The sequence below is a fragment of the Urocampus carinirostris genome, chromosome 2, assembly GCF_059441175.1.
Source record: "Urocampus carinirostris isolate Australia breed hairy pipefish chromosome 2, RoL_Ucar_1.0, whole genome shotgun sequence".
Lineage (NCBI taxonomy): Eukaryota > Metazoa > Chordata > Actinopteri > Syngnathiformes > Syngnathidae > Urocampus > Urocampus carinirostris.
Window position 1 is genome coordinate 47925449 of NC_142350.1, and position 25946 is coordinate 47951394.

At 38.2% G+C, this 25946-nt stretch overlaps 1 protein-coding gene and 1 long non-coding RNA gene across 3 annotated transcripts; one reads left to right on the top strand and one right to left on the bottom strand.

Annotated features, from left to right (window-relative positions):
* Positions 1-2396: 2396 nt before the first annotated feature.
* On the top strand, positions 2397-25850 carry p3h3 (prolyl 3-hydroxylase 3). Of its 2 annotated transcripts, XR_015849525.1 has the most exons (17): positions 2397-2690; positions 5841-6025; positions 6119-6277; positions 9090-9282; positions 11447-11578; positions 11901-12037; positions 12293-12382; positions 12491-12543; positions 12640-12719; positions 12794-12921; positions 15126-15221; positions 16469-16619; positions 16691-16808; positions 17563-17638; positions 20417-20557; positions 23719-25708; positions 25820-25850. XR_015849525.1 is itself a non-coding variant. In XM_088326823.1 (16 exons), the coding sequence occupies exons 1-16, from the start codon at positions 2417-2419 to the stop codon at positions 23884-23886; spliced, it is 2181 nt and encodes a 726-aa protein (XP_088182949.1). In that variant the 5' UTR covers positions 2397-2416; the 3' UTR covers positions 23887-25850. The 2 variants fall into 2 exon arrangements, 1 of the variants encoding a protein (XP_088182949.1); XM_088326823.1 differs by having other exon boundaries at positions 23719-25850.
* LOC148372201 (uncharacterized) lies at positions 11408-15202 on the bottom strand. Its single transcript, XR_015849526.1, has 3 exons — positions 15100-15202; positions 12778-12912; positions 11408-11547 (listed from the first exon to the last, which is right to left on the bottom strand). It is a non-coding gene; the product is annotated as an uncharacterized LOC148372201 (long non-coding RNA).
* Positions 25851-25946: the final 96 nt, after the last annotated feature.

Consider the following 25946-nt stretch of genomic DNA (forward strand, 5'->3'; position numbering starts at 1 on the left):
AATTTCTAAATGTTAATAGTTATCTTCACATGATATATGAATAAGAATTCATATATATATATTTTTTAAAAGCGTTGATTAAAATTTCTCGTAATTGCAGTAATAACCGTTGCGTACAAACACAAGCCTTTACCATAGCTACTACAATAGAATCTATCTACCTACCTACCTACCTACCTACCTACCTACCTACCTACCTACCTACCTACCTACCTACCTACCTACCTATCTATCTATCTATCTATCTATCTATCTATCTATCTATCTATCTATCTATCTATCTATCTATCTATCTATCTATCTATCTATCTATCTATCTATCTATCTATCCATCTATCTATCTATCTATCTATCTATCTATCTATCTATCTATCTATCTATCTATCTATCTATCTATCTATCTATCTATCTATCTATCTATCTATCTATCTATCTATCTATCTATCTATCTATCCATCTATCCATCTATCTATCTATCTATCTATCTATCTATCTATCTATCTATCTATCTATCTATCTATCTATCTATCTATCTATCTATCTATCTATCTATCTATCTATCTATCTATCTATCTATCTATCTATCTATCTATCTATCTATCTAGGTCATATCTCTCAAGAGGGGTGACCGACAGCAAGACAAACACTTACAATAACAAAGAAAATTAAAAAAGGAAAAAAATAGCAAAAAACATCCCTCCAGATGAAACGGGACACAAGAAAGCGGCCATGTCACTCGGGTCAGGGTGACACAACACACTCTTTTGTTCAAAAGCAGGGCCCGACAGCTTTCACTGGTTTACCCCTGCCGCATCATACAGGTGTCCTGCCCATCCCTTAGAACGCATCCAAACATCCCACTATCCTATTATACAATAAAATACATCTATGATAAAAAAAAAAATTGTCGACCTCAAGACTAAACTGGCGTGTTTTCATCATTATTCGATTATTTTTGTTTATGTATACTATCCTGTAATTTTGGGTCCTTTACCTCAAATATATGTAGGTTTGAGATACTTGGAAAAAAAATATTGATTGAGTTTTGTCGGAGTTACGGTAATCTTTTTTTCCGCACAAACACAAGCCGTTAATTTCAACCGTCATAAATCTCTCGTGCATATTTTTTGAATTCTTAGATTGTGTTACATCTTAGTAGTTACCTGTATATTGTAAACTGTGTCACCTTAAAAAAATAAAAAAGATTCAAATACGTGATAGCTACTGTAATACCTCAAAACAAACTGTTAGTGTTAGGGCCGCATGTAGCGAGTCTTTCTTTAGGATGATATGATATTATTACAAAATGTAAACCTACTATTGGTAGGTTAGTACCAGGAGATGAGGTCTGCCTTCTGGAGGACAGGGACTGTAAATAAAGACCTGAATATCTTGAAAGATAAAATGAAAGAGTACAAATATAGGGGGAACAACTGCACTTGTAGAACCAGTTCAGTATATCATTGTGCACAATTCATTGTCAACCACACCTCGGTAATGTTTAAAATGTCTAATGAAAAGGCGATTTTTTTCAAAGCCCTGATTCTACTTGGGCTCTTTTTGAATATTAGGACAATTTAAATACACTATTTATAATATTATTGTTGCTTTTTATAGTTATTATTATGCTGTTTGTGCTTCCGTTATACGTTACGGTAAAACCTGTTGTGTAGATTGAGAACTAAATATTAAAATTTAACTATAACCCCCGAAGTCAAAGAAAGACACTTTAAAATTGTGAATAATATTTATCCATCAAAATATTTATTAAAAGCACATTTTAAAATTGAATATTTTATCTGCTTATTTTGTAAAATTTATATTTGAAACCACAAGTCATATGTTCTTATCATGTCCAATTATCCAAGAGTTCTGGCAGAATGTTCAGCTCTGGCTTACTCATGTCATCTCCATTTTCCCTACAAACTTGACCAAAGATCATGTCACATTTGGACTTGTTTTACAGGACAAGGATGACGAAAATGCAACCAATCTTATCCTTTGTACAGCAAAAATATTTCATCCACAAAAAACAACAAAAGTCAAACCTGTTTTTCAGAATTTTGTCAGTGAATTTGTTTTTTTTTTAATTGTATTTTTGAGTTTGATGAACACTCCCAGTGTCCAAGGGATTTATTATATAATGAATAATCTCCCCCTCGTATTTATTTCAACATGTCTTTATTTGTATTTTCTATCTGTATTCCTACAAAAACTTATGTTCCCTTGAGAATGTTTACTTTGTATTGTGTTTTTTACTTTTCCCCATGCCAATTTTGTTTGTATTTGCAATGTAAGAAAACAAAAAACAACAAGACGGCTGTGCTTGCATCCAAGTCCCCCAACTGGCCACGCATGGTACTGCAAAATCTACCTCCTTCCCCAACTTTCTTTTCCGTGGTCGGTCTGCAGGACCATGGCGCTCCCCGCAGACCTCTTTGCTGTATACGTGGCGTCGCAAATTCTCTTTTTATGCGCCGGATCGCTTAAACCGGACGGCTCCTCGTCTCTGCTGCAGCCCTACGACTTTCTGTATTATTCCGGGGTGCGTTCCTATTTCAACGAGCAATGGACGAAATCTGCAGAACTGATCGAGAAGTCACTTGTGACCAAGGAGGCTCTGTTTAAAGTGCGAAGTCGGTGCAATGAGGAATGTGCTGCAACGGGAGAAGATGCTCTACGAAAATTAGGTACAGTAAGAAAAACATTTTACAAAGTAAAGGATTTCGTCTGTCGTCCCAGCATTGCAAGCATAAAAGTTCATGAATCTTAAGAGCCAAATGAGTAGACAAGTTTTACATATTCGTCCTCTAGTTTGTCAAAAAGTAACGTTTGTGAGTGCGTGTGTATATCAACACGTGTACACGAATATTCAAAAGTTTTCGTTATCCTCAGAACATGTAAACAGATTATACAAATAACATAATACGTGTCAATTTTAGTCAAATTGCCCCATTTATTAATGATTGTATTTCCTCTTAATAAGCAAATATAAACCTTACAAACACAAGTGGCACCATTAACTCAAATCAAGACGGACTAGGTAGAATTAAAACAAACATAATTTGTGTAAACAAGTTCATCTATCTATCTTTTATTGTAAAAACGATTTTGCGACACAACACAATTCAATGTGATCAACGAATGTATAAAATACAGGGAAAACTTATGTTTCACGGATCAAATCTCTGAAATTCGGTTTCAGTGTTTTATTTTTGTAGTATCTAATCGCTCATGTTGAACACAAGTGACGATTTATTTGTATTATCGCTAAGATCGAGCCATCTGAGATTGATTACTAATGTCTTCGTGCGCGAGAAATTGATCTCAGCACCTGATTCGTGAAGTAAAATCTTCTTCCAAGTGTGAGACTTTGAAATGCTGAAAATGTCATTGATTTATTTAAGTAACATCAATTTGCTTATGTATGATACAATTGACGATTTTTGGGGGATCTTCCTATGATCGAAATATCTGCGATCGACTACTTTAGACTCCATGCTCAGGAATTCTATCACAGTACCTCACACACGGAGTAAAATATTTATTGTCTATGTGTGACACTCTGAAACTGATGGTCTGACTGTTTAATGTTTTACCATACATTCGCTTATGTTGAACTCAAGTGAAAATTGTTTTGCAATCTCCCTATGATACAGCCTTAATACATTAATTTTTATGTCTCAAAAACTTGATCACAGCACCTCATCCATGAAAATAGTAGTTCTAGTGTAAAATTCTGATCTGCATCAAGTGGTGTGGTTTTATTTTTTGTATAATTTTGGGGGGATTTCTCCATGATCAAGCCATCTGATGTCGATTACTTATGTCTCTATACGCTTAACGGGCTTGACAAAGGAAATACTGCTCTGGCCAAGTGGCATCTTCTATCATTGTTTGTTTTTATCTATTTGCTTTTACACAACACAAGTGACAATTTATTTGCCATCTGTGTATGATCTCCACATCTGAGATTGATTAATTCTCCTTGCGCCAGATAGATAGATAGATAGATAGATAGATAGATAGATAGATAGATAGATAGATAGATACTTTGTTCATCCCCGAAGAGAAATTCACATTTCCAGCAGCATCCCTGAGCTGAGAACAATCGAGAACAATCGAAAATAACACGGGAGCTGCTGGAGTGGCTGCCATTCGTGACGGCGCCGGAAGAAAAGATTCAATTTGAATCATTTACAAACAAACAAACAATTGAATCATGTACAAACAAACAAACAAAATATTCATGTTTCAATAAGTGGAGTGTTAATAAAATATTTCTGATACTGATATAACCAGATAAAACTAATTTTAAGTTACCTGTCCAAATGAATGTTGTGCCATCTCACCTTTCCCACTCTCTCTCTACCGCACTGCTCTGGCCCAGGGCAGCACGGCGGTGCAGTGGATAATGCGTGTGCGGCACAGTTCTGAGGTCACAAGATCGAACCTCCTGTGTGGAGTTTGCATGTTCTCTCTGTGCTTGCGTGGGTTTCCTCCGGGCACAACGGTTTCCTCCCACAGTCCAAAAACATGCATGTCAGTTTAATTGGTCGGTTCAAATTGTCCCTAGGTGTGAACGAGCAAGCGAATTGTCTGTCCCTGCGTGCCCTGCGACTGGCTGGCAACCAGTTCAGGGTGTCCCCTGCCCATTGTCCGAAGATAGCTGGGATGGGCTCCAGCACACCCGCGACCCTACTGAGGATAAGCGGTGCAGATAATGGATGGATGGATGGATGGATGAATGGATGCTCTGGCCCATTTGTTTCATTGAGACGTAAATAATAGATTTCAGATCTCTTGATCACAGCAAAATAGTAAATTGTGGCTTGTGCGATACGTAAGCAAATGTTAAGTACAAACATGAAACAATGACATTGTAAAAAATTTAAAGTATCACTCATAGAACAACTAATATTTTTATATGAGTGAGGTGCAGGGCGGCATCCCCTCGATGTGGAGGTTCACGGTTTGATTCCAGGTACCACGGCTTCCACGTGCAGAGTTTTCATGTTCTTCCCGAGCCTGTATGAGTTTCCTCTGGGCACTCCAGCCCCCTCCCTTATTCCAAAAACATGCATGTCAGGTCAATTAGCCAGTCCAAATTGTCCCTAGGTGTGAATGAGCGAGTGAAAGGTTGTCTGTCTCTGTGTGACCTGCGACTGGCTGGCAACCAGTTCAGGGTGTCCCCTGTCTCCTGCCCACTGCCCGTAGATTACCGGGGAGGGCCTCAACCACCCCCGGGGACCGACTGAGGATAAACAGCGCAGAAAATGGAAGAGTAAGGTGCTGTGATCAGGCTTTGTTATACTGCCTCAGGTGGCCGAAGTACGCAATTGAAAATTAACAGCCCAATTGTTTCAATTGATAGATAGATAGATAGATAGATAGATAGATACTTTGTTCATCCCCGAAGGGAAATTCACATTTCCAGCAGCATCCCTGCGCTGAGAAAAATCGAGAACAATCGAAAATAACACGGGAGCTGCTGGAGTGGCTGCCATTCGTGACGGCGCCGGAAGAAAAGATTCAATTTGAATCATTTACAAACAAACAAACAAAATATTCATGTTTCAATAAGTGGAGTGTTAATAAAATATTTCTGATACTGATATAACCAGATAAAACTAATTTTAAGTTACCTGTCCAAATGAATGTTGTGCCATCTCACCTTTCCCACTCTCTCTCCATTGTTAACGATTACCCAAAATGTTGAAAAGAGCCATCGAGCTTTATCATTTTCCATAATCAAACATTTTGTAAAACGTGCTAAGGAGCGCCCAAGAGCCGCTTGTTGCTGAACCCCGTGTTAATCAATTCTGGTTCTGTCTCGCTAGACACTGAAGACGGGTCTTTGTGGGACCTTTGGGCCCTAGACTGGGTGCAGAAGAAGGCGGAGTGCTTGAAGTTCTGCGTCGGACGCTCGGTCAGCCACGTGGGACAACTTCCCGTCTCCACGGACATAGAGTACGAGTTCGGCAGCCGCAATGTGTACAACTTTCTGCAGGTTACATATTATAAGGTCGGTGGCGGGAATCAGATCATGTACCTGGTGTCCTCTGAATGAAAAGTGATGGACGTCCTTAACGTCCTCTTCTCACCTTCTTCCCATGAGATGGAAAAGCCGAAAAAGGCGGCGGCGGCATCTCAGACCTACTTTGTGGCCAATCCCACTCACCTGGAGATGAGGAACAACATCGAGAAGTACCGAAGGATGGAGGAAGTGAGCGATGAAGATTTTTACGACCTGGAGATGGACAGCGAGAAGCACTGGGTGAGGAAAGAGTTATAGAAGAAAACATTTTGATTACTGTATTCGCCGCACTACAAAGTGCACCAGATTCTAATAATAAATATATTTTTAAACATAAGTCACACTGGACTACAACGGTGCATGAAATTAAAATTACAATAAGAGCCATGGTTGCATACAAAATAAATAAATACATTTGAATTTAGGTCATTTATTTTATCAAACCTAAATTAACAAAACAACATCTGGTTTTCCACTATAATTAATTTTAGCAACACGCGCTTAACAAGTTAGAGTGAAGACCACTCTATGTTTCTCAAAGGCAGAACAGTTACCCTATTCAGGGACATTTAACACCAATTAAAGCAAGAGTACGTGATTTTGTACAAACTGTTACCATAAACAAAAATCTTCATTCAAGTAATCAAAACATATTAAATAATTAGAAAAATAATTTTCCAAAGGAAAAACAAAGAGTATTTGGAGTGAGGGTTTGAAAGTGGCTGTCCAAGTTCTGCACTTCTCTTTAGCACAGAACAATTAATATGACAACTACAAGAGGGCACTCGAAGACAAATCTATGTTTCTCACAGGCATTATAGTTACTGTATGCAGTATCTTTTAGTTGTAACTATTCATTTCTACTTGTAGTCACTGTGTTTTCCGGTATATAATGGGCACTTGAATATAAGGCACACTTTCGAATTTCTGACCAATTTGGGGGTTTTAGGTACGCCTTATAGTCAGGAAAATACAGCACTATTGTGTTTGTAGAATATTCATTGAAAAGCAAAATTCACCAGGTTGTCATACATCTCCAGGGCTGCGGCCTTTTTGGTATTTGATGTCAGCTGTTTTTCTAAAGCAGATCTGTGATTCGCTGCGCAATTGTAGTGTAATGTGTCAAAATGGCCGCCCCCTGTTCCAGACAAACAGGTGGATTGTGACCCCTAATTTCTATTTCACAAACACAATAATAATCGATGAAATAAAATGATAGTGACGTGATTTGGTTTGAAAACGTTACTTTGATTTGATGGGATACTGACTCTAAAGTACTACATTTTTCGGACAATAATTTGCTGTAGAGCAGAGGTCAGATTTCTTTCAAAGCTGAGAACTACCATAGTCCCTGAAAAGTGTGAAGGACTACCAGTTCTATTTGTATTTTTGATTTTTACTTAATGAAATGTTATTACTAGTGTCACGACCGGTACAAGCAGGGGACCCAAATGCGCCATGTTTCACACAATGCTTTATTAAGGGTAGTTAGGGCGAGAGGAAAAAGACAGTGATCTGGTGCTCGCTGCGAAAGAGAAGCGGGAAGTCCTCGCGAACGAAGCGTGATCAGAGATCGGAACAAGTCGGGCAGCCGGGACGGGAGACGGAGCGTGGTCTGAGATCGGAACAAGTCGGGCAGCTGGGACGGGAGACGGAGCGTGATCGGAGATCGGAACAAGTCGCGTAGCCCGGACGAGCGAGCAGTCAGGGATCGATACAGGAAACGGAATAGGGCAGGATACGGGTAGCCAGGACTATCGAACGGAGCTTGGATCAGGGCTCGATACAGGAAACAGAATCAGGATACGGGTAGCAGGGACAGGAGAACAGAGCTTGGATCGGGGATCAATACAGGAAACAGGATCAGGATACGGGTAGCCCGGACAGGAGAACAGAACTTGGATCAGGGATCGATACAGGAAACAGAATCAGGATACGGGTAGTAGGGACAGGAGAACGGAGATTGTATCGGAGATCGATACAGGAAACAAGTCGGGATCAAAACGGGAGCCTCAGTCAAAAGTGCTTGCATTGCATGTGCTGAGGTTCGCAGACGGACTGACCAGGAGTGAATGAGAATGACGTGCTTAAACAGGAGGAGGACTAATTAGGGAACGAGTGGTAGCTGGGGCTGAAGGAGTGAGCGCAGGTGAGGGCAATTGGAAAATCATGACAACTAGGTTGTAATTGTAGTGACTGAGGTTACAACAAGCTTACTCAACTTAAAACATATTTTAAAAATAGTGCCAAAGGTTACCAGTTCAATATAAATTTCTGAAATAACTTATTAGCATGTTGTTACTATGCAATTCCTATGTTATTACAAGGCTTTAATTATTGGGAATGGAAAAAAAGGCTCAGTTATCCACAAAAGCATTTCTTCTGAAAGTAGTGCAAAATGCTACTAGTTTGATAAGCAAGAACTGTTATTACTATGTTGTTGCTATGTAATTACTATGTTATTATGATTTGAATGGAGCTAAACAGGCTCACTTAACCACAAAAACATTTACTCTTATAAAAGTGGAAAGGGCAACCTGTTTGATAAACATTTCCGAAATATCCTACTCTGGTATTACTATGTAATTACTTGGTTGTAAATATTAGGGGTGGGGATACCAAACACATGCTCAAAAATGAGCAATATTATTGGGAAATTATTATTTAAACAAAGACACTTTCCACGTTAAATATTTCCTATGCTAGTTTGAAAACGGATATAAGTTTCTATAAATTATTTAGATTGTTTACATTTACAAATAGCCCTGCGATTGGCTGGCAACCAGTTCAGGGTGTTCCCTGCCCACTGCCCGGAGATGGCTGGGATGGGCTCCAGCCCCCCGCGACCCTAATAAGGATAAGCGGTACAGCTAATGAGATGAGATGAGATGACACATTTACAAATAACAAATATCCTAGAAAATCGCAATGACCTGTTAGCTATTTTCTAAACCAAAGATAAACAAGAAGAAAACATAAAGATCACAATGCTTAAAAAGGATAGTCTACTCCCAAACATAAATGGTATCTCTGTAACCGGTTTTGGTTGTAGTCCCTGTACGACTCGGCCCTTCAATTGGAGGAGGCGTCTGATTGGGCGAGGGCAGCTGACCAATGGCGGGCATGCCTCAATGAGACGCTTCGTAAGACGGACGACTGCCGCGTCCAATGCCTGGTGGCCTTCCAACGCCTGCCTGAGGACCGAGGGGTGGACACCATGGACGGCGTTTTCGAAAAGGCGGCGGGTATGTTTTTTTTTGAAAAAAATGAAATACTACAAATACCGGATTAATTTATGTGTAACACGCACTCGTCTGAAAAAAATAGTCTGTGTAATAACCTGTGAAGCCTTTTGAGACTCTTTGTGATTAAGGGCTATACAAATAAAAATTACTTGACTTGACTTCTGTACCCCCCAAAATACCTCAAAGTTTGGATTTCACAGTAGTACATTTCCGTATTTGAGCTTTTTCGGTTGATCAGCCAAAAATTTTGCTGACCACATTTGTACAATATTTTGATGCAACAGGATTCGAACTTGGATCGCGGTGGTGAGAGCGCCAATTCGTCACTAAGAGACCACATGTGATGAACTTATAACCCAAACTGTGGCCTGCCACACCATTTTATGTATCTTAAAAAGTCTGGGCGTCTGATTTGAACCAAAAATGTTTTTCCCTCAATGGCTGTCAACTATAATGTCCGCATAGTGATAGCTTAACACCGCTACATGCCAGCATTTCTATATTGATGCCAATGGGTTTGAAACTGAGAAACAAACAATCCTGAAAGTATCCAAGAAGATTTTGTTATTTCTCTTTCTTTTCCACACAGGAGTAATTTATTCCCAAATTGTGCTTTTATCTTGAGCGAATTTTCCGAATACGAAATAACTGAAAACGAAAAATTTGGTCCCAGCCAACCAAAAACATCCAAATCAATCCTACATATCTATGAAACACATCTCCCAGATCACTAAAAACACTCTCTAATAGTAATTGAACATACAAATACAGTAATAAGATGAATAAGATAAAAATAAAACAATTTTAAAGCCTTGGTCTCTAGTGGTAATGTCTGGAAATTCTTGTAACTCAGATTTTCTTTCGTATTTCGGGTAAAGTTTTTGCTCGAAAGACATGTCGTATTTTCAATTCTTTGTAGCTTGTATGTAAAGGTATCACTGTGTTTAATTTGTAACATATTATAGATGTTGAGTGACATTTTTCCCAATCAACTGTTAGTTTTGTGAATGGTTCAAGACCGGGTGGAAACATTTGTTGGCCTGTGGAGTGAAGGGTGCCACCAGGCTGTACTTGCCCAAGACATCACAGGAAACAGTGGACCTACAATTCTAGTGATTAAGGGAGACACCCTCCCAACCATAATGAATACATTAAGAGTTAGCTTACATCAGCGGTTCTCAAATAGTGGGGAGGGGGCAAGGCCCCTTCAAAGGGGGCGCGTTTGACTTTGAGAAACTTTTTTTTTAACTTTCCCAGAATAAAATGCATTTGCAACTCCACTACACTAGGGCGCAGTGGCATCCTCAGAATGTTTAATTTATATTTGACCTCCACGCAGTGCATTGAGCACAGAGTATGAATCAAAGTGTAGCAGACCCTCAAGCGACCCCATGAAAAAAATATTTGACACCGATGTGGAGAAAGGCAAAGAGAAATACAGATGTCTCCTCCTGAAAGCCAAGACAAGGAAGTTAGTTGAAGCGTACGTAGCACTTCACTGCAACCACGGCTGGAGACGAGCAAAGACCGGTGTGCTTGTTATGTTAAAAAATTTAGCAGCGGACAGCTCCAAGCCAAATAATTTAAGCTGTCCCTTAAAGACATGGCATCCCAATCACGCTGATAAGACACTCAAGTTTTTTGTCAGTGAAAATTTGCCGAAAGGATTTGGATGGAGGTAATGTGTTACCACTAATATCGATCGATCATCATTTTCTCCCCACAAAATTAATGTGATGATGTAAAAACATCTATATTGGGGAGCGGGGAGAGAGGATTTCTTCTTTCGAGGGGGGGCGTGACAGAAAATAATTTAGAAGCACTGCCTTACATGGAGGAGTGGTTACATTTGTCTTACATACCAATTAGTGACCTTTACAAGTTACATCAGGCCATTTAGGACAGCCATTATGCTGATGTGGCCCTCAGTGGTCCAGTGGTTAAAAATCAGCGCTCTCCTCGCCGCGATCCGGGTTTGAATCCTCTTGCGATTGTTCTCGCAACAACGCTTGTGACCTACACTGTTTATTTCGAGCTAAGAAAAATAAAACAAAAATCTACACCTTTTTTTTTTTTTTTGAAAAATCAGAGGTGCACTATATACTCAAGTGCATGTTATAAATACGGTAATTAACAGTTTTTTTTTTTTGTTTTTTTTTAAAAGTGCTTTCCCTTTCGCTGCTGTCGTGCCAGCAGTTTTGCGTGACTCAGGTGGCGACCCGTCCCGGCAGGATCTCCTCCCAGGATGACTTCTTGCCGACTCAGCTGGAACACATGCACATCGCGCAATTCAAAGGTCAAAAACACAACATGAACTCATACAAAAGTTGTAATTGGATAATTTTAGCTGTCTTTAATCCGCGGCTAGGGAGAAGCTAGGGCACTCCTGATCTATTTTGGTGAAAAGAGCATCAAGTCCCTTACTCTTTCCCCTTTCCGTACGTTTTCAAAGTAATGAGTCTTGGTGATGGAGGGCAAGGGGAATTAATGGGATTGGGCCTTTATTTTAGTGAGCCAAACCCTAACTACATAAAAAACTTCAGCCAATTCTTTGTCCATAATAAATATGATGCAAAAACTACAGGGATTACTATTAAATATCTATGCGTTTTTTTTAGCTGGAGACGTGAGAGGTGCAATTCAGACGCTTCGCTCCTTTATGCTCTTTTATCCCTCGCACAAAGACGCTATTGACAACCTGCAGCTCTACCAGGAGACGCTAGGGGGAGACAAAGAGTCACAAGATTTAATGCAGGTAAGTCCTATGCCTTGAAACCAGTTGTTTTTTATACGATTATTTGGCAATAACATTACAAAAATTTTGTACTATTAGAATATTATCAAAATAAATTGATGCATTTTTTGGTGGGAGGAGTCATTTTTAGAGTGTTTTTTTATTGTTAGTGACAAATAGCCTTGTTGTCACCTTCAAACAATTTTTAATATTTTATTTGAACATTTTATGAATATTAACATTAAAAAAATCTTATTTGTTTGTCCACCTTTACAGGAGATCGCCCAATATGTGAACCGCTCATTGCAGGAGAAGGAGCTTCTGTATTTTGGAATGGAGCACTTAAATTACACTTTTTCTGACCCGGTTTGTCCTTTTCGTCAGTAGAACTATTTTGCATGGTAGAAATTAATAACATGATGTTTAATAATAATGATAATATTATAAATAATTAAACAAGTATATAATCTGCAGGATCTCTGGACACCAGAAGATGTTGTCCCTGTATCCCTAAGGAAAACATGGAAGTAAGACACTGCACTAAACCCCAAAAATGAAAAAATAAATAAATAAAAGCTTATAAACTAAAAGGAAAGTACAGTAATAAAAATGTATTATTTTAGAGCTGAAAAGGAGAAAATAAATCAAAAGAACAACGAAGAAGAACAGGAAGAGGAAGTAGACGACAGTGGCTTCTATGCAGGTTAAACATGCACCTCTAAATATTGAATAATTATTTTCATTTTATAATAAAACCACACCTTTTTTTCCTCAAAGGCGGTCCAATCCGTCAAGTGGGCGTGACCATCGCCATGGACGAACTGCTTCTAAATGGAACCAACCGAGTGGTTCTGGACGGAGTCACCACGGAGAAGGAATGTGACAGGATGCTAAAGCTAGCAGAAGTAAATCCCAAACCTTTTAGTTCATATATCTAAGTACATTTTTAACATAGGTCAATTAATGCAATTTATATGTATGTATTTATGTTTTCTCTCGAGTGGTGCAATAGGAATATGCGTTGTAAGTATAAGGGCAAATCCATTATATTTACTGTCAAAGCAAAATTTACAAAAAGGGAATAACATATTATATATTCAAAATAACCCTGGAAGTTATATTTAAATATCAGAAGCTTATAGCCAACAAGTATTTATAAGCAAACGAATACTTACGTATGTGATTTATTTGTTAAGGCATTTTACGATGAAAAAAATTACCTCAAATAGTAGATAGTAAAACGTGTCATGGTCATATATTAATCATCTTCAGAAAACTCAAATGACTATGACAAGAGAGCTTCCTAAAACAGTCTGGTAAAAGGCAAAAAAATGATGATGCCTTTAAAACTGCGCTCGCATGAATAAATCACGTCTAATATGTTGAGAAACTACAACAAATAAATAAATAACCTAAAAATGAATAGATAAATAAACATATTGCCTGGAAGAAACTAATTTACAAGAATGAAACAAATCACGTATAATGATGAATAAATAAACAATTAAATAAAGAAAAAGCCATAAAGAAATAAATCACCAATAATAAAATAATAGCACGGATGATAAATAATAAAATCCCCTATGATAAATGTAGGGCAGCACGGCGGCTAGCGCGTGTGCGGTACAGTTCTGAGGTCATGGGTTCAAATCCAGCTACCAACCTTCCTGTGCGGAGTTTGCAAGTTCTCCCTGTGCTTGCGTGGGTTTCCTCTGGGCACTCCGGTTTCCGCCCGAAGATGGCGACCCTACTGAGGATAAGCGGTACTGATAATTGATGGATGGATGGATGGATAATAAATGGAATCATCCACGATAATAACAAATTCACGATAGATAAAAAAATTACTTATATTGAATAAAACTAAATACATTTCCCTTATTAAATAAAATAAATAACATTCATAAATACATACCATTAAATGAATATATATATAGAATAAATAAGTCACATATAATGAATAAATCAGCTATAGTTAATAAATAATGCACCAATAATAAATACAAATACTGTAAATCACCTATAAATAATTTAAACATGAACTATAACAAAGTAATAAGCCACCTACAATTAATAAATAATCTATTATAAATAAAACAAAAAATCTCACATAATAAATGATTAAATGGCATTCAATAAATAGATAACATTGAATAAGTTAATTAATATAAGATATGTAAATGTCCATCCATTATCTGCACCGCTTATCCTCAGTAGGGTCACGGGGGTGATGGAGCCCATCCCAGCTATTTCGGGAAGTGGGCAAGGGACACCCTGAATTTGTTACCAGCCAGTCGCAGGGCACACAGGGACAGACAATTCGTTCTCTCATTCACAACTAGGGACAATTTGGACCGGCCAATTAACCCGATAATGCATGTTTTTTGGGGGGGAATGTGGGAGGAAACTGGAGTACCCGAGAAAACCCACGCAAGCACAGGGAGAACACGCAAACTTCACACAGGAAGGCTGGCAGCTGGATTTGAACCCACGACCTCAGAACTGTGCTGCACACGCGCTAACCACTGCGCGACCGTGCTGCCTAATAAACCACATATGATCAATAAATAAATTAATATGAATAAAATACATATTTAAAAACATGTAATAAACAAATGTAGCAAAATTATGAAATTAAATTATCTGCATTTATATAGCGCTTTTCAAGTCAATGACTTCCCAGAGCGCTTTACAATGTGCTTCACATTTCCCAATAGTGGCCGTGCAGCCATGTAAGGCGCTAACCTGCTTATTGGGGGTATTAGGGGTTCAGTGTCTTACCCAAGGACACTTCGACATGTAACACGGAGGAGCCGGGATTCGAACTGCGATCTCTTGATCCCAAGACGAGCCCTCTACCTCCTGAGCTACTGCTATATCACGCATAATAAATTAGCTATAATAAACAAATAAACCACCTATAAGCAATGGATAAATGACATAATAAATAAACCGCCTAAAAAAATGAATCACCAATAATAAATTAAAAATTATAATGATAATAATAATATATATTTTTGTAAATTACATAAAAATGGAGGCCTTCACACCCTTCGACTCAAAATGCAAACAAAGTAGCTCACCCGATTCTGGTCCGGCTTCCTTATAGATGGTCGCATCAGTAGGAGACGGTTACCGTGGACGACGGTCACCCTACACGCCTCATGAGACGATGGACAGCCTCACCTTGCTCAGAGCTGTCAAGGTAAAACACATATCCCAAAAAATAAAAATACAGTTCTGTGAAAAAATATTAGCCCTCTTCCTCATTTCGGTGTTTTTGCACATTTATTACTCACAAAGGTTTCAGGTCATCAAAACAATTTTAATATTACTCAAAGACAACCCATTGGTAATGAGTCTTTCACAACCCCGTGGAGGAACTTTGGCCCATTTTTCTTTGCAAAATTGTCACAGTTCTGCCATATTGGTAGCATGAACTGCCCTTTAAGGTCACATCACAGCAGCTCAATTGGATTAAAATCCGGACTTTGATTTAGCCACTCCAGAATCTTCATTTTATGTTTTTGAGCCATTCGGAGGTCGACTTGCTTGGGTGTTTCCGATCGTTGTCCTGCTGCATGATCCAAGAGCGCTTGAGTTTGAAGGCACGAACTGATGGCCGGAGGTTCTCCTCCAGGATCTTTCAGTAAACACCACAATTTTTTTTTCTGTCTACCACAGCAAGTTGTCCTGGTCCTGAGGTAAGGAAATCAGCATCAGACCATCACTTTGCCACCATGCTTTAACTGTTGGCATCATGTTCTTTTTGCCAAATGTAATTTGTGACTCATCCAGCCACAGAATGTTTTTCCAAAAGTCTTGAGGATAATCAAGATGTTTTTTGGCAAAATGTGAGCCAACACTTTGTGTTCATTTGTGACAGCAGTAGTTGTTGTCAGGAAACTCTCCCATGGATGCCTTTTTGGGCAGAGTCTTTTTTATAGTGGAGTCACGAAAACTGACCTTAACAGAGGCCAGCGAGGCTTGCAGTTCCTTGGATGATTTATGAGGTCCTTTTGTAACCTCCTGGAAGAGCCGTCGTCACCCTCTTGTAGTCATTTTAGTTGTTTGACCACTCATGGGAAGGTTTGCCCCTGTTCCCAGTTTTCTCTATTTGAGGATAATGGCTTTGACAGTGGTCGCTGAAGCCCTACAGCTTTGGAAATGGCTCTGTGACCTTTTCCTGACTGATAGATTCCAAGCACTTTTTTTGTAATTTCTTCTGGAATTTCTTTGGATTGTAACATGTGAATTGTGTTCTTGAGATTTGGTAGCTCATTTCACTTTGAGAAGCAGATTCAATTTAAGTATTTTTTTTTCAATTACAGTACTTTTGTGAGTAATAAATATGCAAAAAACACAGAATTCAGTACGGGGGCAAATACTTTCTCACGACACTGTAATTCAAGCACAGTATAAGACGGTATTTTTGTTATTGGAACGTGTTAGCTAGCTCAAGACGGCCTGGTCAACAAAACGGATGCCAAGCTGCTCTATGAGCTGGGGGAACGGGCGCGGATTCTGCTGCATTCCTACTTCAGGAGCCCGTCGGGACTCTTCGTGGCCTCTACGCATCTTGTCTGTAGACGCGCCATTGAAGGTCAGAACCAAAATATTACCCAAAAAACGAGGTATACAAATTAGAAAAACATAATTAATTATTCTGAGCAGGGGACCAGGAAGGTCGGATGGACTTGTCCCACCCAGTCCATGTGGACAATTGTGTTCTTGACCCTGACACTAGGCAGTGTTGGAGAGAACCACCTGCTTTCATACACAGAGATCTCAGGTAAACTCTTTGAGATGCAACCTACAGGATTTCTTCACGGCACAATTGAAAAATACCCCAGGGATACGCGATAAATCCGTTTTGAGGAAAGGGATCGCAAAGAGAAATTGAGGTGTTGCGGGGGAGGCAATTATCTCTGAACCGCCAGTACCCCAGATTAAAAAAATAAAAAACAAAATAGTATACAGTAAAGACTTCCTGTGTGAAAAATTTCTAAATGAATAAATAGTGATCTAAATAACCAAACATGCAAAGGAAGATTGAAATTTGATTAACCATTAGGGTGACGTGACTTGAGCTGGTACACTGGAGTAGCGAGCTGATGCATAGGAGAGAGGAGACGGCTGATTGACACAAAAACAGAATTGTCATGCCCTTAGAAAATGCCCTTGCTTTAATCACCTCCTTGTTTTTAATAATAGTCAAGGTTGCCGATCGGTTACGGCCATGCAACTTGGCAAGGATAGCAAATCCTGGAACTTCTTCATATTTCTTTATGATAACAAGCAGGTGTAATGCCATCAATATGACACCGAGCTAAACCTCCAAAGAAGGACCGTGACTACAGGGGTTGTGTTATTGAAGTTATTGAATTTGTTGTTAATGTGGCATAATAGGAAAAATGCCGTAAAACATCTTATTCCACACTGTAAAGTGAAAATGTCTTGAGGTAGGGTCGCCGTATCCCGGGGTCTACTGTAGCCGCATAAAACAAAATTGAACAATAAGTTGAAATAAATATTTCCTTGCACAGCGCCGTCCTCTATCTCAACGACGACTTTGACGGTGGCGAGTTATTTTTCACCAACAGGGACGCCAAAACAGTCACGGTAAGGCAAGCAGTTTATACTGAATGCTGTATAGTATGGATGCCCAGAAATGCCAAACTGCAGAAAAAAAAATTTGGTTTTGGGATTAAAAAAATATATGGATAAATGAGAGGCAATAATGTAATATAGCTATTCATTTTTAAAATAGGGTGTCAAAATTATGAAACATACTTCAAAATCTATTCATTGGAAATTGTATCATGATTCAAAATTTCATAATTTTCAAATTTTGGATCATCATACTTTAAAATCTCATCTCATCTCATCATCCGTACCGCTTATCCTCATTAGGGTCGCGGGGGGGCTGGAGCCCATCCCAGCCATCTCCGGGCAATGGGCAGGGGACACCCTGAACTGGTGGCCAGCCAATCGCAGGGCACACAGGGACAGACAACTCATTCGCTCATTCACACCTAGGGACAATTTGGACCGGCCAATCCACCTGAAATGCATGTTTTTGGAATGTGGGAGGAAACCGGAGTGCCCGGAGGAAACCCACGCAAGCACGGGGAGAACATACAAACTCCGCACAGGAAGTCTGGAGCTGGATTTGAACCCACGACAGGTTCCCATGACATGAACTGTGCCGCACAAGCGCTAACCACTGCGCCGCCGTGCTGCCCTACTTTAAAATGTGTTTAATTTAATTTATTTTGTATTATTCAAAAGCTGTATATTTTTTAACAAAATATTTTTATTCCCCAAAAATATGTCATTATGACTAAATATTTCCTAATTTTCAGATTTAAAAACCTCATATTTATTATGTATTTAATTTATTTTCTATCGTTTTATTTAAATTATAAATATTTGTTTGGAAAAGTATATTTTTATTTCAAAACCTTCGTTTTCTCAATGAAATGTTCATAGTTTTACAGCAAAGGGGGCTGTTCTTGATCCTTAAAGTCGATTGTTTTTTCCTGGACATTAGTCATGTCTGTCTCGTAGCTTCACCTACTTTGGTTTGATTATCAGCTTGTCATTTTATTTTCATTTCAAAACATCCTTTCCCACATTTAAATTCTTATAATTTTACAGAAAAATGATTCCTGCTTTCAATATAGAAAATTTAGGTTTTAGAGCTTTGGGGTGCTGAGCAGCAGAGTGTCTGGCTGTTTAAAAACATTTACTTTTTCAATTCACTTAAAGTGATACAACATATAGAATTTAATTATGATAACATTTTAATAAAAATATTTTGCTAAAGCATTTTTATTTTAAAAGGCCATTTTTATCAACTTAATGTTTTTTGGGACCCATTTTTATTCATTAAATGTTCCTTTTTTTCAATCCAGTCACGGCAATCTTTGGCTTCCATAATAATGTACACTCAGTGATACACCGGAGGCTCCACATATTCCGCCGCTATGCTGCAAGTGACACTAGCCTAGCGAAAGGGGCGCAGGGAGGTGTGCGAGAGCTGTGTTAGGAATGAAAGGGACTCCACCATTTTCAAGGCAATGGTGTGTTCACATTCTTGTTTTGTTTTACTTTTTTTATATTCTAGCACGCGTTTTTCATTCAAGCTTACCCTGTCCTTTCGTAAGTAAGTTTTAAAAACTCTATAATTTTTGGGAGTGCTTGGGTTGAATTTGGGGCTTGAGCACCCCCAAAAGCGGACTGGTTACGCCCATGGTTGGGCCTGTGCCTGATCCTTAAGACTGATTGGTTTTCCTGGACATTTGTCATGTACATCCTGTAGCTCCGCCTCCTGTGATTTGATTGACAACTGTCGTCATTCTTTAGTCAAACTGTACTGCATAATGAAAAAGGCCAAAATGGAAAATGACCGTTTGAAATAACAAATTTTCCTTAGTACAGCATTGGAAATTAAACGATCTTATTATAAAATGTATATTGTTCTTAGATATAAAGAGCAAAGGCAGAATGTCACACTTTCACTTGACCTCCAGAAACCTTGTTAGAATATGATATGGTGAAATTGTGAATGTGTTTAATTGCTGTTAAAAGTATCAATAAAATTGTTCAAACCCCAAAAAATATTGTTCTTAGATATTAAAAAAATGTGAAATGTTAAGAACAATTTTAATTCATTAATTCAAGAATATTGAGTACACATTTCATAATAATTATAATAATAATTGTTTTAAAATTGACCATAATTGACTTTTTTTAATATAGCATAATAGCTTGAAATTTTATTTTCTTAATTTATATTTATGGCTATTCATGGCTTTTCTTATTTTGAGACCATTGATTTAAACAATTTTTGTTCATTTTCCACAACGGCCTTTTTATTACTGTCAATCAAATCCCAGGAGGCGGGGCAGGGCAGATTCGACCGATGTCCAGGAAAACCAATCGTTCTAAAGGATCAACCAGGGGCCAAACTTTGATTGACAGCTGGAGTCATTTCTCTTTAATATTATGCAAATATCATTGTGGAAAAGGACTACTGCAATTCAAACGGAATGATTAGCTGTCGATAAAACAGCAGGAGGCGGAGCTGCAGGACCAACATGACCAATGTCCAGCAATATAAATCCATCTTAAGGATCAAGAATAGGTCCAACCAACTAAGTTTGATTGACAGCAGGAGTCAGTCTTCTGTAAAATATTTCAATGCAAAATTATCATCTAGAATGGATACTTTATAAATAAATTTTAACACCTAAAATATTCACTTAGATCCATATAATCTTCTAGTTTGAAAGTTAACGCTAACACAATGACGGATGCTAACATTCATTTGGAATTGTGATGTTTTTGAATACTACAATGTGAAATGTTCTTGAGGTTTATGACCTTGTCCTGCAGGCCAAGGTCAAACCGACTTGCGGGCGTCTAGTGGGCTTTTCGTCGGGACCGATCAACCCTCACGGCGTTAACGCGGTAACCAAAGGTCGGCGCTGCGCACTAGCGCTTTGGTTTACCAAAGAAAAACTCTACAGGGACATGGTGAGTCACCAGCGGTTACTGTGGTTATTTTAGTATAACCCGCACCACTAATATTTGATTAGTAGTCGGTATACGATTTTGATTTCACTTTTTCTCAGTTCTCACATTGCAAGTGCCAAACTTTGTTGAATATGTGCGGCCATGATTTGAATAATTTATTCACAACGTAAAATATGAACACAATACCAACATGAAATTTAAATCTTACTTATTTAATGTACTTCAAAGTTTGTCTCATCGTAAGATACACCAAAGAGTTGATTCCCTGGTCATGTTTTTTGTTTGTTTATCTTTCAGAATGACTTTGTTTTCTCCATTCTTTAACATTTGTTTCTGGTACCGTGAATATAAGTAGTCTGATATTTTGATAAAATTTAATGCCTTTTCATATGTCATCTATATAACTGGTGGCCTAGTGGTTAGGGTTTGGTGCTCTTACCCAGAGGGGTTTGATCCCTTTGCGATTGTGGTCAGCAAAATCTTTCGACTGGGTGATCTACTTGAGTTCATCATGCGGTTCCATCTTGTTTCTGCAAAAAAAAAGAAAAAAAGAAGAGAGTTAATTGTGCTCATTTTAGATCTTTTTTTTTTACTCAATTTGCACTTACTTTCTAGTTATATAATTAAAAAATGCAATCCACTGGCAATTAAGTTCTGCTCATTTTAAGTATAGCTGAATATTTAAAAAATGTAATAAAATATTGAGATGATTTATATTTTAGTTAATTATATTAAGTTAAAGTTCAATGGCAGATAAATTCTGCTGATTTTAAGTAGAAAAAAAGTCTTACAAATATAAATAAATAAAAATCATTGATGTAATTTATATTAAAAGTTTGGCATTTATTATTTTTATGTAAAATGTAGTCAATTGAATCCACTGGCAGGTAAGATTTGCTAATTTTATATTATATGGTAATAGTAAATGGTCTGCATTTATATAGCTCTTTTCAAGTGACTAAGACCTCCCAAAGCGCTTTACAATGTGCTTCACACTTCACACCCATTCACAAACACGCTCACACACCAATTGCGGCAACAGCAATCTGCTTATCGGGCACATTGGGTGTTCAGTGTCTTGCCAACGACATTTGGATATTTAACTGTGTGATTTCCAATTGTATTCTTTTTAAAAAAAAAACATGTTTATTGTTATCCCATAAGAGCGAGAAATTGTAAACTACTGTATCATGAGCTGTAATATGAACAATAATGATTCGACATGGTATTTTATTTTTGTTATATATTAATAAGAAATATAAATTATATTACAAATATAAATAAAATATTGATAAAATAAAAAATATATAAAAATTATAGCAATTTATTTTAGGGATTATTTTTACGAATGTAAATTTGATTTAAGTACACGAGCAGAAAGAGTTTGCTCATTTTAAGTACCGTATTTTCATGACTATAAGGCGCACCGGGTTATAAGGCGCACCCCCCAAAAATATTTTTTGTCCTATTTTTTTCCATACATAAGGCGCACTGGACTATAAGGCGCTACAGTGGGAACAAAACAGTCGGATAGTTCAGTCAAACTTATTAACCGCTTAACATTCTGATGGCTCGCAAAGAAGCTAATACGTGTCTCAGACACGTACGGACACGGTTTCTGTACGATGTCACCAATCACTTAAGTGCGTCATTCCACATATTATTAGGAAGGTTAAACTCTTGGGATTCAGGAAATGCCAACCATTTCTTAATTTCTATTTTCTTTTTTGCTGACAACTGTGTGGACAGCAAAGTAAAAATTGTGCAGGGAAACGTGGTTCTTTACTGTGCATATGACAATAAACACTTTGAATTGAATTTAAAAAATAGACTCATCACAGAAACATCAAGATCTAGTCGGTGACTGCTTGCCTTAGTTGCGAGACCTTGCGACTCAATATTGATCCATATATAAGGCGCACTGAATTAAGAGGCGCATGGTCAGCTTTTGGAAAAAAAAAGGCTATTAGGTGCGCCTTATAGCCATGAAAATACAGTAATTTTTTTCTAGTTATATTCTATATAAAAGAATTCATAAAAATATTTAGAAATATTTATATCATTTACATTTCTAAATATTGGAATTCATTTTAGAGATTATTTTCATTAAAATAAAATAATACATTTTGCGAGATCCGAAACACTCAATGAACCCAGGATACATCACTGATGATGCGTCCCAGTTGCTTACAGATGTTTTCGTTCAAGTTGTCATACAATACAAATCTAATACATCCATTATCTGCACCGCTTATCCTCAGTAGGGTCGCGGGGATGCTGGAGCCCATCCCAGCTGTCCTCGGGCAGTGGGCAGGGGACACCCTGAACTGGTTACAATCCAGTCGCAGGGCACACAGGGACAGACAATTCGCTCGCGCATTCACACCTAGGGACAAAATGGATTCGGCCAATTAACCTAACATGCCCACCAAGCACGGGGAGAACATGCAAACTCCACACAGTCAAGTCATGTTTATTTGTATAGCCCTTAATCACAAAGACTCTCAAAGGGCTGCACAGACCACAGATTATTGCAAACCACAGACTATTATGACACCATCCCCTGATCTAAAACCTACATGAGGGCAAACAATACATATAATCAACATAAAATATAGGTTATTCATATGCTATGGAATAGTAGTGTGTTTTAAGCTTAGATTTAAACATTTCCACTGAGGTTGCCCGGATGCAGAACGCTCTCGAACTTGCGGATCTCCTCTTGGCTTTTGGGATCACTAGTAAACCAGCATTTTCAAAGCGAAGGCTCTGGACCGGAACATGTCGCTGCCCTTTCAATGCGGAGGTCCGGCTCATCTCGGGAGGTTCCATGACTTCAGAACTGTGCCGCACACGCGCTAACCACTGCGCCGCCGTGCTGCCCAATTCTAATACAAATATCAATCATAAAAATATCAACACAGTACATTATTTTGGGGGGGAAACTTATCTATTTTAGGGATTATTTAACTTAAACAGTATTAAAATAGATTCAACAATAACTAACTTTCAAAGTAAATGTTTCTTAATCCACTGGCAGGAGACATCTGCTCCTTTCAGGTCATTTATTTCCGGTTTTACAAAAAATTACTTGTAAAAAAAGTTACAACAATCCCTTAATGTTGCACCGATACAAAATTTCTGTCTGGTTCTTCTTGCAGGAGCGTGAGGAGGTAGAAAACGGCTGGGCCCCCAACAAACAGGGTGGGGGCCCAAAGGACGACAAGGAGGGCGGCGAAGCGGCCTCCGCCCCTCGAAATGTTCGCAACCAGGCCCCGGCCAAAGGAAGGGCCAGAGGGCGGGTGACGGCCGGAAAAGATGAACTTTGAACTGCACTCTCTCATGCTTCGCTACTTTCAGCGCTGTTTGGATATTAATGCGAGTGAAAAAAATTAGCACCCGCTGGAAAAAATGAGGATCTGCTGGTTGTAGAATGTACATGTGTACGCAAGTCTTGAAGGTTGTGAGTCGTTTGTAATCTTTATTAGAAATTAAAATTATGATCTGAACTTTAGAGATTTTTGCTCACTTTTTTCCAGCGGATGCTCATTTTTTCCAGCAGATGCTCACTTTTTTAATTCAACGTCTGGCAATGCAGCTTGTAGCAGCCTGGCCATCCGTCCGACGATGTTTGCAGCCAGCTGGCAGCAATCTACAATACACTAAGTAACTAAGTACGATCTCAGCAGCAGATGGCGCTATTGTAATGGATGTTGTCGGATATTACCTGAACTGATTTTTAAATTTATTTTACAGAAAAAAATGTCAGCGTCTTCTAAAGAAACCTTTTTTAAAAGATTACAAATTAACTCAGAAAAATATGAGGCGTAGCAATACGGTGAGTTCATCATTTCTATGCTGTATTTAAGAAAGAACATTTTTCATATTTTTTTTATTTATTGTGATGGTGTTCAATATGAAAAGTGTTTGGTCCATAAATCATGCTACTGTATTTTTACTTACTAAGGCAAAAGTAAGTAAAATTCTTCTTGGTTCTCCCTTGTTGTTCTTATTTTTCATTAGGAAGAAGCTTTGAAAGCTTTCTTAAATATGGATGGATAAGACATGCCAAACACTAAAAACGTTTAAACTGCCATGTAACAATAGAATGTCTGCTGGCACGCTAACAACTGATCCAAACAGCTAATTGCTGCCCATTAATTTGATATTTCTGGCGAAAATAGATGATTGTCTGTTTGTCAACAGTTATGCTAAAATGGTAAGTACCGTAAATTCCGGACTATAGAGCGCACCTGATTATAAGCCGCACCCACCACATTTCGGGAGGAAAACCGATTTTGTACATACACAAGCCACACCTGTATATTAGCCGCATGCGCCCAGATTGATAAAACGCAATACAAACACGAAATTAACCCATACCCGATACGGTCCAAAAAACACAGCCGGCAAAATGAACAGAAAATGATACCGGTACATAACATTTAATGCAGACCTGCAGAGTCCAGGTGCCCGTTGAAAGTAATCCAAGGAAAAAAGTGTATATTTCCAAAGGTAGGGGTGGGAAAAATATATATCCCCTATTGTCGGCCGCGTCCACAAACACGTCTCACCTTTACTCCACTTCCCGGCAGCCCGCGTTTGCCCCGCCCCTCCTTTCTCATTTGCTCGTACAAAACATATCAGAATAAGTTTCTAAAATAAATACATTACAAAAATATACAGTTGCAAATAGATATTTTACATGGTTACACATATTTACAAAGAAAGACGGTACAATGAGAGAGTTTTCAAAGCTTTAATAATAATATTATAACTTTCATCCCAAACCGTGCCTGTGAAAGGTAGCAAAACGCTACTAGCAACACGTTCGCAACACAGTAAACAGCTCTGTTAAGAAAACATACCGTACTTGTAGTAAGCACGGTTAACTACTGTTAAAAGAAAATAACTCTGAAATTGTTTAATTGATGTTGAAAATGTCAGGAAAAAATGTTAAAACGTCATATCGTCATGTCATATTGTCAAATATAAAAAAATTGTGAATATGCTTGATGGCTGTGTTTTGCTGCTGTTGGTGTCGGTGGATTTGTTCAGACCGAGGACAATCGACTTTGGCCTGGACGGATCTATTGACACTAACAAAGATGTTATATAATGAAATTGTGAATATGTTTGATTTTCGAGAAGGTTTGTTCAAACCTCACTTTGTGTTTGCTGTTAAAAACGTAATATTGGGATATAATATTGTGAATGTGCTTAATTGCTGTTGAGATTGTCATGATTGTTTTCTGTTTTTAGTGTCAATAAATTTGTTCAAACCAAAAAAAAAGCACGGTTAACCGTCCTCATCTTCCTCTTATGACTAACGTCATCAAAGTCATCTTCCTTCAGTATGGGAAATGACATAAAATGAAATTAAATGAAA

What these genes read in the sequence shown, in the direction of transcription:
- p3h3 (XM_088326823.1), top strand. Translation starts at nt 2,417, where the DNA reads ATGGCGCTCCCCGCAGACCTCTTTGCTGTATACGTGGCGTCGCAAATT. An exon ending in TGGACAGCGAGAAGCACTGG is followed by an intron (nt 6,278 to 9,089) that starts GTGAGGAAAGAG and finishes TTTTGGTTGTAG; the next exon opens with TCCCTGTACGACTCGGCCCT. An exon ending in AAAAACTCTACAGGGACATG is followed by an intron (nt 20,558 to 23,718) that starts GTGAGTCACCAG and finishes TTCTTCTTGCAG; the next exon opens with GAGCGTGAGGAGGTAGAAAA.